At 32.6% G+C, this 12,485-nt stretch overlaps 1 protein-coding gene across 8 annotated transcripts in view; it reads left to right on the top strand.

The window, feature by feature from the left end:
- LOC138696559 (protein regulator of cytokinesis 1-like) overlaps positions 1 to 12,485 on the top strand; it is a 72,763-nt gene that overhangs the window by 13,016 nt on the left and 47,262 nt on the right. For all 8 annotated transcript variants that reach the window (XM_069821667.1, XM_069821665.1, XM_069821662.1 and 5 more), the window contains exons 4-10: positions 970 to 1,110; positions 1,236 to 1,355; positions 3,579 to 3,734; positions 7,013 to 7,177; positions 7,902 to 8,125; positions 8,455 to 8,602; positions 10,942 to 11,100. In XM_069821667.1, coding sequence (XP_069677768.1) covers positions 970 to 1,110; positions 1,236 to 1,355; positions 3,579 to 3,734; positions 7,013 to 7,177; positions 7,902 to 8,125; positions 8,455 to 8,602; positions 10,942 to 11,100 — 1,113 coding nt within the window. The remainder of the gene's footprint in view (positions 1 to 969; positions 1,111 to 1,235; positions 1,356 to 3,578; positions 3,735 to 7,012; positions 7,178 to 7,901; positions 8,126 to 8,454; positions 8,603 to 10,941; positions 11,101 to 12,485) is intronic.

Genomic DNA, 12,485 nt, shown 5'->3' with positions numbered 1-12,485 from the left:
AGTGTATTTCTGATAAATTTCTATTAATGTTTGATGGTTTGACGATACTAAAGAACTAAGATTTTTAACTAAAGTTCTGATTACTTTAGATTCATTTGGCACAATATACCATATCTTCTCGAATGCCCCACACCCTTGAATAAGCCACGCATCCCACTTTTGAAGTGGAGGAGGGGAACTTTCAGCAAATGCATTCACAACAAATTAAAAACAATTAAACACAGTTCAGTTAACAGTACATTTTATCCTGGAGCAGGACACATTTCAAACACGTCCTATATGCACGCACTGCACACACATCAGCTGTTTGCTTAAGTGGCCATTCACATGATGTCATGCAGCATTAATAGCATGCGTCACGATTTCCGTGTTCCTCCGTATCTTTGATAATTTTAAGTTTTTTGCTGGAAGTAAAAGATCGCAATCTCGTACCTTTAAATGGTACTCATTTTCAGAATTGAAAATCTAAGATGCACAAACTGTAGGCCTACACTTATCACATTGGAGCTTGATTCTGATACATGTACTGCTAATCCAAATGCAATTTAACAATGTTAACAATTGAAATACCCGCGTGGGAAGATAATGGAATGCACTACCTCGTTAGAAGTTGTGTGGGAAGGAAAATCGTCCAATGCTGCAAACTTCATTTCGAATAAGTCGCGCAATCGTATTTTTTTACTTGTATATTTCGAGGAAAAAAGTTCGTGGAGTATTCGAGAAGACACAGTATGTTATTAGTTCAGTACTTATATTAACTTCATTGCTACCTAATGGCTAGTTTTAGCAGCTCTGAATATTGGAGACCTGGGTTTTAATCTTGGGTAGAAGTTGAATGTTGTACTGAGCGAAGATGTGATTGGAGTTCGTAAAGACATTAAGTTTATTTATGTTCATTATCAAACATCTTTTGTGTGTTGCATTTTGTAATATTGTGATCTAATCTTCTGAATAATTCTATCCATTTAGGATCTGGGTGTACACATAGAGGTCACTGGTTATGAAAGTTTACCACTCTGTGACGTTGAGCGTTCTTTGAGAAACAAGATTGAGAATTATCGTAAAGTGAAAGAACAGCGTATGGAGAAACTGTCTCGATTGCAACATAGGGTAAGTCACATTCTACACTACAGGTAATCTTTCTATTATAAATTCAATCTTATTTTTAAGTGTATATAATTTAAATTGTATGAACTCAATGAAAGTAAAGGTGATAACATTGTTAATAATTGCAGGAACGAGTAATTTGTGACACTTTGGACATCCAACCTTCGCAAGATTTTGCAAACAAAGTGCCAACTGAGCAGCAACTTGAAGAATTTGAAGCATATATAAATGAAAAAAATGAAGAGAAAGTAAGCAAAACTTTTTGTAACATAGTTTTAGTGCTCTCAGTATTATCTGTCTAAAATTACAAACAGCATCAAAAGTAGTATTTTTTCACAGTAAAGATTGGTAAGGTTATTTCCATGTAGTACTTCTTGGTAATGCTCCCTCCTTGCAAACTTCAGTTAGATACCAGATAATACAAACGAATAATCATTCTAATGGTTTAATTAAATCCTTATGAAACATCTATTGTCTGCCCTAAATTATTAATACACTGAACATAAATGGCTGGATTGCAATGAGTTCATCTGAAAATTCTCCAGCAACCTTGAAAATCTCTAAAAAAAAAAATAAATAAATAAAAAAATAAATTACCAAGATGCTCCAAATATTTCCTCTTTTAGCTAAAATATAATGGTTTCACATAGGTTTATCAACAAGTGACAATGAATTGTGTGTCAACATGACTATATTCAAGTAACAATATTATTGTAGGTTAGTTACATAATTTTGTTTAGTTACTTCCCTTGGAGTTTGGATTTTCTCACGTACACTGTTGGCTGAAAAAAACTTGGCTTCCCCATGTCCCTCCTCCCCAACATTAAATGGTCAAGTCAGATAAGTACAGTAAAAAGAGCATTTGGATATTTTATTTATAGTAATGTGACAAGAGGTCTCTTCGCTCGTGGATTTATCTGGGAAATCTGAGATCTCGAATGACATTTGTTAGGACTATTTCATGAATAAAATAAAAATGTAAATAAAATATCCCTAAAATTCGCTTACAAAATGTCAACAATTATATATTATGAATACTTACCAACTATGAAGTTGAAATAGATTAATATCGATTATTGCAATAAAGAAATTGGATGTTATTCAGTAATGCCAATTGATAAACGCAAAATACAGGTTTAACGGCAGTGGTCAAAACAGCAGACTGGCCCCTATTGTAATAACAAGAGAAAAGCACAGTACATGTAATCCTTGTCTAAAAGTTTGTGTTATTGTGTGTCACTTAAAAATCCACTCAGTCTGTGGACTGGTTGGGTAAAAAACTGACTGACTCAGTCCTTTTATAAAATGGATTTAATGTGTTTTGGGATCACACTCTTCAATTGGACTAAGCATTGTCAATGCTGTGTAATAAAATAGAAATTTGTTGTTTACCTACCAGTTTCGTAATCCTCTTTTACGATTTTCTGAGAAGCTCGAGTAGTTATGGCCAGCATTGTTGGGAAGAATTTCATTGATCATTTTGTAACCATCTTCCTCTTCATGTAAAAGAGGGGTAGATACTGTATCTTGTTCTTTGTTTCCTTGTGGTACGAAGTTAATTGTATGAATGATTGTCTGACATTAATTCTCAGATGAAACAGTAAAAGATTGACTATACTATAGTCCCGATGCTGTTATTTCCGGTGTGACTCCGCCTCTTTGCTTACGTCTTAGAAAGTGAAGGCTCTATAAAGTCTAGGTAGGTAGTATCGTTCGCCATTTTTGTTCTTATGTTGCCGAGCTACCATACTATTTGCCACACCATTAAACATTATCATGTCGTAGCTCCTATGATAATAAATCAAACGCAATGTAATTCAGCAAATAATTGAGTGGCAAATAACGTTTTTGTGTGCTTTCTGCGAACGCCAATGAAAGAGCTAAAATGGCGGGCGATTATATTAAGTATTTATCGAGCTTTAAGAAATGAATCAGTGAATCACAAGACGCACACGTTTAAATGTAGCCAACCTGCAACGTGATTGGCTGCCGGAAATTAGAGCGACGGGACTATAAAATACAGTACATAAATTTTAATTCCCTCCCCTCCCTCCCCACAATATGCAGTATAAGTATGCTTCTTTTTTATAAAATTCTGGAACCTTCTTTCTGTTTCCATGTTAGATTCAATAATATACAAAATAATACCTATTCTATCTGCCAGAGCTAGAGAATTTATTTACATTGTAAAAGTTTCTCCCTTATTCGCATTCTGCCTTGCACAAGTTTATTATACCATTAAGGGGTATGGGACAGGTTTTCTCCATTTTCATTTAATTATTGTTTCATTATTACTGTATCACCTGATTTTCCCTCAATAGCCTGAATTGTTGAAAACTGTCAACTTTTATGACCATACAATACACACACGGAGTTTTCTTTCTGTGAAATCAACTTTAACACTAAATACTTGCATCCTATATCATATAAATTGTGACATATTCTTCTATAAATCTTTTTATATTTTTCAGGCTCGACTTCTACAAGTGTTTCAAGACACGAAATCCACAATTATTAATCTGATGACAGAGCTGGAAATAGTGCCATCATTACAGTTTGAAAAACTGGTTGTATGTGAGCAAGATTCTGTTTTCCGTTTAACAAAGGAAAATATGACCTCATTAAGGGTACTTCTATTTCTTTGTATATTAATGTAATCTATATATATATATATATAAAATTTGAACTGGTAATGGAAATTACGGGAAAACGGCTGAATGGATTTTAATAAATGACCCCCTCATTTTGAAGCTTGGAACTCAAAGTTTTTGAGAAAAATAGTAGTTTTCAGTGAAATGTCAATTTTTCAACATTTTCCTATTTTCCAAAATGTATCTGTCGTCAGTTTTGAGAACTAGCTAATTGCATTTCAGAATAAAACAAAACACACATTACAGTAAACAATATTACACGAAGGCCATGATCTGCAAGTATGCTGACATATTTAGAGTACAAATTAAATTGGTTATTAAAAACTTAACTCACTAAAAATAATTTACAGGTTCGATTCTGTGGTGTGTAATTTTCTGGGTACAGCTGTTATTGGATATTAAAAACTGCAAAACTTGAGGTGATTTGATGACATTATTACCATTAGAAATGAAATATTATTGTAGTTAATGCCATGATGTGACTATTTTTCATTAATTATACATATTAATACTATATTGGTGATATGAAAGTGAAACGTTTTGGGGTTATATAAGTAGATGTAGAGAATAACTTAAATTCGATTTTGATTTCTATATTTTACTGAGTGGCGGCTATGTAGCATATATAGTATATGTTACTGAAAGCTATAAAACTTACGTAACATAATAATATTATTAAAAATCAAATATTTTTATAGTTATTAATCAAGTGGGGTTGGGTCTTTTTCGTATATTTAATGGCGGTATGGTGTAGATATTTATATGCGTGGTTCTCTTCAGTATTGGCTCGAGAGAGAGTATCTTTCATTATTATGGAAGCAAATAACTTTCAGAATGTCTGGTATTCTTCATTGAAAATAAATCTGAAAAATGTTTATTTGCACGTCTAATGAACTTAGTTTGCAGCATTTGCTGCACAAGCCACTAGTTATGTTTATTTATAACAAATCTCATAGACGTACAAAACTTAAAAGGGTTTGATTATAAAACGATTAAAAATTAAATATTATGGTTAATACCATGGTGTATTTGTTACGAATGATGCACATTAACATTATTATTGATGATATGAAAGTGAAGCACACGCTGGGGTGGAGGGGGGGGGTGTTTTTTACCGTGAAAAATATCTTCGAGTACTAGTCCAGCTGCTATTACTATGATTTTGATCTTTGGAACTGTTAATATATAGTATATATAAAAGTTATGCTATTGTTTGGTATTTGGGTTTTTTTTTTTTTTTAATTGAAAAATAGTGTAATCTGTACTAATAATAAATCTGTAGCCGAAATTTTTCTGGTAATTTTCGATTTTCCAAAAATAATTGATCCTAACATAAGATAATTAACCGCCCTGAAACCGAAAATAGTTTTTTTGAAATTTTTGTTTGTGTCTGTCTGTCTGGACGTTTGTTACCTTTTCACGCGATAATGGCTGAACCGATTTATATGAAAATTGGAATATAAATTAAGTTCGTTGTAACTTAGAATTTAGGCTATATGGCATTCAAAATATTTTATTTAAAAGGGGGGGGTTATAAGGGGGCCTGAATTAAATAAATCGAAATATCTCGCTTATTATTGATTTTTGTGAAAAATGTTACATAGCAAAAGTTTCTTTAAACATAATTTCCGATAAGTTTTATTCCATGCGAAATTTTTATAGGACTGATATTTAATGAGATAAATGAGTTTCAAAATTACAGTAACAACACCATCTAAGGCGGTGTAATGAAATAAAAAACAAATGAATTAATCTATAAGGGTCCTTGGACAACAACAATCAAAAGCTATGAAACATACTGTAGCCTACAGAGAATGTTTCTGTGTTTGCATGAAGTAATATCGGAAGCTAAATTAACCGATTTGTATAATTAATTGTTAATTCACCATTGGAAAGTGTAATTTCTCTAGATGGACATGCTATAATGTTATTACAGTAACTTCTGAGTGAATAGAGGACAGGTAAGATTGAAATAGCTTCTTATGCACAGAAAACTTGATAGGCATTCGTTTCCTGTATTTCTTAAAATAATTTTTATCACCAAATAAGTGGTCTCTGGATCAAAAGGATCGCATTTTAATTTTTTTAATAAAATTTAAATTAAATAACATAATAAACTATGTATCCTTCTATCAAACACGAATGTTCCCTGGATCAAATGTCCTATTTTAATTATGTAATTACTTTATATTTATTTCTAATGGGTGCAGCGGAGTGCACGGGTACGGCTAGTTCTTAAATATTTACAAGAAATGAAGCAGTCGAAGTTGGAAAACGAATTTTACGACACAATCTACTAAAACTGTACTGAATATGGGGAAAAAATATGAAATCTGAAATTTCTCCCAGACATCGCCAAATATAGTTGTGAAAACTTGAAAAAAGAATTTTTACCAAAATTAAGACCAAAATATTTCTTTCCTTTATTCATTATTTAGTAAACTGATATAATATTATACCATTGATAGATGTATATGAGAGGTAACTGTCCTGAAATGAATATGTCTCTATCTTAAATCTATCCTATTGAAAAAAATAATATAAAATACCAAATTTCAGCACTTTTTCGTTATATTATGTGACACTCGTGTGAAATTTTGGGACATAACTGTTTGCCTAGTTTGTACTGTAGAAAAAGCTCTTTCAAATGATATGAATAAAATATTTATCATTAGTCATTTTCTTTTAATGAGAGATTCAGTAACACGTTTTTATATTCCAGTGCTAATTTTCAAAACTTTGGACAGCCATGGCATGCAGACTAGTAACAGTTCACCATTTTCCTTTCAGAATTATGCATGTCATATTAAGATCTCTTCACGAAAAGAATATATATATATAAATCCCACCCCCCAGTTGTTTGAGTTAATATGGAATGACCCATGGCTGAGAGTAGAAAGTAAAACATCCTTAGGTCTTTTAGCTACATTATATTTACATATTATTGATATCAATTAAATTTTTAAATTAGGAAACACATTAGCAAACATATAAGTACAATACTTTCACAAAATCAAAACATATTTTTAAGTACTGTAATAAAATTCAATGCAGTTTTCATATACACAGCATTTATACTAGCTTACTTTAAATTGAGATATTGATGCAGTGTCGATTGATTAATTTTTAGGGAGTGATTTGTATTTTATAGAGTCTAATTAGCCTCTTCAAAGAATCTATTTTAGTTATCTAAAACATAACTTTCCAGTTCCTAAATGTTCTTTCTAGTTACGAAGTTCTTTTGTTTGATTTAGCAATTGCATCAGAGATTGGAGCGCCAACTAGAAGAGACTAAGGCTGAAGCCACTGAATTGCGTGAAAAATTGTCTCTGCTTTGGGATCGTCTTCATGAAGACTACAGGCATAGAGAGGAGTTACTTTCAACTCACAGAGGACATTCAACAAGTACTCTGAGAGCTGTAAGTATCTTTTGAAAGTCTCGCTTTATTCCAGTGTTTTCCGTATAAATCATGTATGAAGGATACACCATAGACGAGAATGATGATGAATACAAAAACGAAAATTAGTTGATACTGCAATCTTACGAGCAGAGGTTGTCACATAAATGTTCTAGATGTGGTAATCTTTTGGTGAAAGTACATAAACAATAGGATAAATGTTTCACCTTTCTTTCTTTGCATTTTAATAAAAAAAAATGTCAATTTTTCGAAATTCAAGTGTATACATTTAATGGTATGATCTTGGGGCTCTTTCTGAGTAATAATAATAGTGTGTATAGGAATTAATAAAGGAACATGTATCTTGGAGCTTTTGCTAATACAACTTAGATCAGGCAAAATAATAGTTCAAAAATCATGATGTTGCTAGTTTACATAGCCTCTTGTGTGCAAGTCTTCAGTCTTACTCTCACAACTACACAACATACACAAACATGAGGATGTGTGTCTTGTTAGATAGAGTTGGTCTTCACAGCTATTTTCGTTTGAGACACTGCTGATTCCTTCATTTTTCTGCATCCTCACACTGTGTAAAATATATTTTTGTGTTACTCGTGCCAGTATAATCTCCTCTTTCCCAATTTATTAAACTCTTCATGATCTTTTTTTCTTTTCCTAAGTGAAGCCAGTCATTTGAAATATGAATATGAAAGAGTTCTGCAACGTAAGAATTTGATTATTGCAGTTGAAAGAAGAATTGAAGAGATGTGAAGAACTGAAACGTCAGAATATTAAGCGTTTTGTGGAAGAAATAAGAAAGGAATTAAAACAATGGTGGGATAATTGCTGTGTTGGTGAAATGGAACGTGCAAATTTCTTACCATTTTCTTCAGATTGTTACACAGAAGACTTGTTGGAGTTGCATGAGCTTGAAGTAGAGAAGTATCGTTCTCACTACAATGAAAATATGTAAGTACCATAATGTTAATAATTCCGTATTCTTAATATACATGTAGAGAGGGTGGGGGAGGGGTGGGAACGTGTGTGCGAGCATGTGCGCACGGGTGGGGGGGTTTTGTGTGTGTGTGTGTGTGTGTGTGTATGTGCGTGCGCGTGCGTGTGTGGGATAATAAAGGAATTACTTTTATATTAACAAAATTGGCAGCATGTTAAGTGACTGGGAAATATATATGTTTATTTTATTAATTAATTTTTTGCTTACTTTCTTTGGTAATATCACCAGGTGGTGTCATGCAATATTATTTCCCCTTCTTTATTATATGTGTTACATATTCCAGGGTCATTTTTGAACTTGCAAACAAACGACAAGAACTCTGGGATAAAATGTTAGAACTAGAAGATAGGGCAAATGATCCAAACAGATTATTTCACAACCGTGGTGGTCAGCTTCTGCTTGAGGAAAAGGAAAGAAAAAATATCCAGAAGGTAATATTAGTGGTAGTATTTAGACAAAGGTAATGATTTATTTAAAAAAAAGTCTTGTACAAGTTACAGAAATATGAAAGTTAAGAATAGAGGTACATACTGTAAGCTTTAACATGATTTTAATACAAAAAGACCAATTTACGTGTTACAGTAATGTAGGTACTTTCAAAGAAATAACTATCTGACCAGTTGCTTCAGGCTTGGAAAAAATCTGTACCGGTATTTGAAATACTTTCAATGTTACGGGAGTATAGGTTATATTTGGCTTGGAGTCATATCATTGTAATAATATCTGTTGTCCTACTCTTCATGAAGATTCAGCATTGGTTGTTCACGTAAGTCTTGCATAAAGCGAATGCAAATAGTTAAGGCCTGCACTAGGTTTGAGCTCTCCGAGTCGGCTCACAGCTCGAGAGCGGAATGCAGATATTGGCTGCTCTCTGTATAAGGGTGGAATGGAAGAAGGGGTGATCTCATACAAAATACACACAAAAGTACTAGTACGAGTGTTCATGAAATGAATTCCCGTTCAGTGTTTACAAAAGAAACTATCTTGGACTATTATTAATTAATAAAGAAATATTTATTTTACAGAAATAATAGAAACTGTATAGCTACTTAAATATACAATATCATTTTGTTATATTTTTATTTGTCAGTACATCAAAACGTGGTTTTATGTTGTTGGCAGCTGAAAGGAACAGTACTGATCGTAATGAAACATCAGTTACAGATGTTCAATGTCTGCCTTTCTTAAAGTTGATAATAGAAAAAATGTTGAGCCAAACATAGCAATAATTTTCACAGCCAGCTTGTGTAGTCGTGGATGTTATTGCTGAGGTTTAGTCTTGTAAACTCAACCAGACGAGTAGTATTATTTAAACGGTTTTAGCCCTTAGGCCACAATGAAGATCAATAAGTTCAAGCTGTAAATCGTATGACACTGTTTTAACTGGTGTTGAAGGAATTTATTATGTTAGCTTTAAACTTCTTTCCAATTAAGACAAGATCTTGGAACCTAGAATTAAATTCATTTTGAATTTAAATTAATATTTGCACATAATCGTTTAACATGGCTTCATCACGAGCAGTTTCTATTGTTGGAAAGTGAGCTATATTACCTTCCCGAAACTGACTTTCGAAAAGTGTAAGTTTACGACTGAAATCCCGTAATTTATTCAACATATCAACACTGAGCTGGCCTTTTCCCTGAAGAGAGATATTTAAATTGTTGAAGATTAATAAATTCTAAAATACCCTACCTCATGTAATAATGCAACTTTCAACTCCTGAACCTTTTTACTGCTATCTTTACCAACAAAACCATCCTATCTCTGTGTGTGGACTAGAAATGACGAATATATTATGTTTTCCACTTTCTTTCAAACTCTTGTGGCAGATAAGTGTTGACTCAGGCTACTGTGAAAAAATAAGCATTTTCCCATGCAATATTGAAAGAATTTGCCTGATGATCACTTTTCCGTCTTTTAGATTCCTCCATTATGTACCTGTAGATAGGCAAAGTGAAATAGCTACTGATAATACACACTACATTAGATAGCTGCGTGGACTATCCTCTACCTATAGCAGGCCTACGTCATTCCGACATATCTTTCTGGCAAGCTGTTAGACGGCTCTCCTGCTCGCTCAATGAGTGCTGTTTGTGCAGGCCTGCTGTAGACATAAGAATGCAAGTTGGTTTGTATGCTATACTAAAAAAAATTAAGTTAATCTCACCTTCGAATAGAATCGTGTATTGCTGCAATAACTGAATGGTGACAAGGACTAATACATATTCACTACAAATAGAAATGCCAGTTCTTTATTGTCGCTTAGTTTCACTTCACTGGGGAAAAATTGCGTGTTATTTTTCATGATTTTTATATAGTATTGTTTTCAAGATTTCTTACATGAAGTATTGATCTGCAGTAACATTGCCTTATTTCAGTATTTTTTGGTCAGGTATTTTCTGTTAGGATTGAATAATTACTCACACTAAAGGTGTTTCCACACCAATGTGGAATATTTGCAGCGATAGTGAATCTTTTGCTCTGTTAAGTTGTTGCCAACTCGGTGCACATGATGGTATGAGTGTGCCTACACTGGTGCAAAAGTATCACTAGGCATTTGCTTAAATTTAGGTTCACCTCATGCACACCATTATTTTGTGAACATCTTGTAATACATTATAACATATTATATTATGTAAAGATTTCATCACGTGAAATGTCTTTTGTATAATTTTCTTTTTGTTTGTTTGAACAATGAAAGTGTACAATTTTTTTTTTTGTTGCATTAGAAATTAAAGAAAAATGTTAATGTAAGTATTACTTTCTTAGGAGTTGCCGAAAGTTGAAAAGGAACTCTGTAAATACATTGAATTATATGAAGAAAAATCTCACAAACCGTTTAAATTTCATGGCGAGAGAGTAATAGACATCATTAACAAGCAATGGGAAGCTCATAAAAACAACAAAGAACAGCAGAAGATGGCAAAGGTAAGAAAATTAAAGAATTGTTTTTGTTTGTAGAATTTTTTTTTTTTTTTTAATATATTGATGAGATGGATCTGAAAGATACAGGAAATCTAAATATAAATCACAAAACAATTATTATTTTAAAAACTACGTTATAGTTTAAAAAAAAAAGGAGGTTTTATAAAAAAGTTTTTTTCTACAGTAGATAATGCAAAGTTATTCCACAACATAATATGTTCTTTAGACTCTGATGAAAATTCTCCCTTAGTCCATAAATATCCACATTGGACATGCTTGAGCGACAATATATTATTAAAATTACATTTCACGGACTTTCGCTTCTGATGTTGCACTATTTTGAAAATTCTAGAATGCCAGATCTCCTCTTAACAGTTAACAGTGGTGGTTCCATCAGATATCACCAACCACCAGCCATCATCTGGATTCCCTATAGGGAATCTTGGGGGGGCATTATCAGCTTTATGTTTTCAGAACTTGTTGCACCATGTGTTTACGAAAATACACTTTGACAATATATTATATGGGACATTCCACATCACATCAAGTTGGACAAAAAACTTGAAATATTGACTCTGGGTTTTTTTTTTAAATCTTTGAAATTTTTTGATACATGTAGAATAGAGTCCGAATAAAGATTATATCAAATATATATATATATATATATATATATATATATATATATATATATATCCCTAACTGTAATAGATCTCATAAAAAATTTCCATAAAATTATTATTGCATAATCGAAAAAACACTGATGTTATGCTTGGAGTCAACCATTGACGAATCAACTACGTGTGTGATGTTATAATTGTCTGCTAGTGGGTTGCGTTTGCCCCACTGGTTGCTCTTTGAACGATTCTGCATGGGACTGCCTTGTAATCTTTGTAGGGTGTGTACAATCCGTCTACATTTCTTGCATGTATGTGTACTGTAGATTGCAGTAACAAATATTATTTATATATAAATTTTTCAATTCCCTTGACACTATCCTTACTGGGATCTTGTTGCAACAGATCTGATGATCATCACGAGATACTGCCCTTGCTAGTTGGTCTACTACCTCGTTTTCATAGATTATCACATGAACTTTGACCCAGTTCAATTCCCACAGTCCTTTTTCAAATTTATTCTGTCATGTGATTGTGGTGTTGGGATTCTTCATTGAATCTAGTGCTATTTTACTGTCATATAATTTGTCTTTTGTTCCTTTGACAATTCTATATCTGCTATTTTTTCTGGTGCTTTCATTATAGACAGCTCTTTGGCTTGGTTATTGTGGACATTTTGTCTACTCTGTATTGTAGGTGACATTTTGGTTCTTGATTAGTAAATATTACTATAACTGTTTTACTGCTTGGAGTAATGGTTAGGATGTCTGATCG

This window comes from Periplaneta americana, chromosome 3 (assembly GCF_040183065.1).
Source record: "Periplaneta americana isolate PAMFEO1 chromosome 3, P.americana_PAMFEO1_priV1, whole genome shotgun sequence".
Classification (NCBI taxonomy): domain Eukaryota; kingdom Metazoa; phylum Arthropoda; class Insecta; order Blattodea; family Blattidae; genus Periplaneta; species Periplaneta americana.
This window is presented reverse-complemented; position numbering and strand designations above follow the sequence as displayed.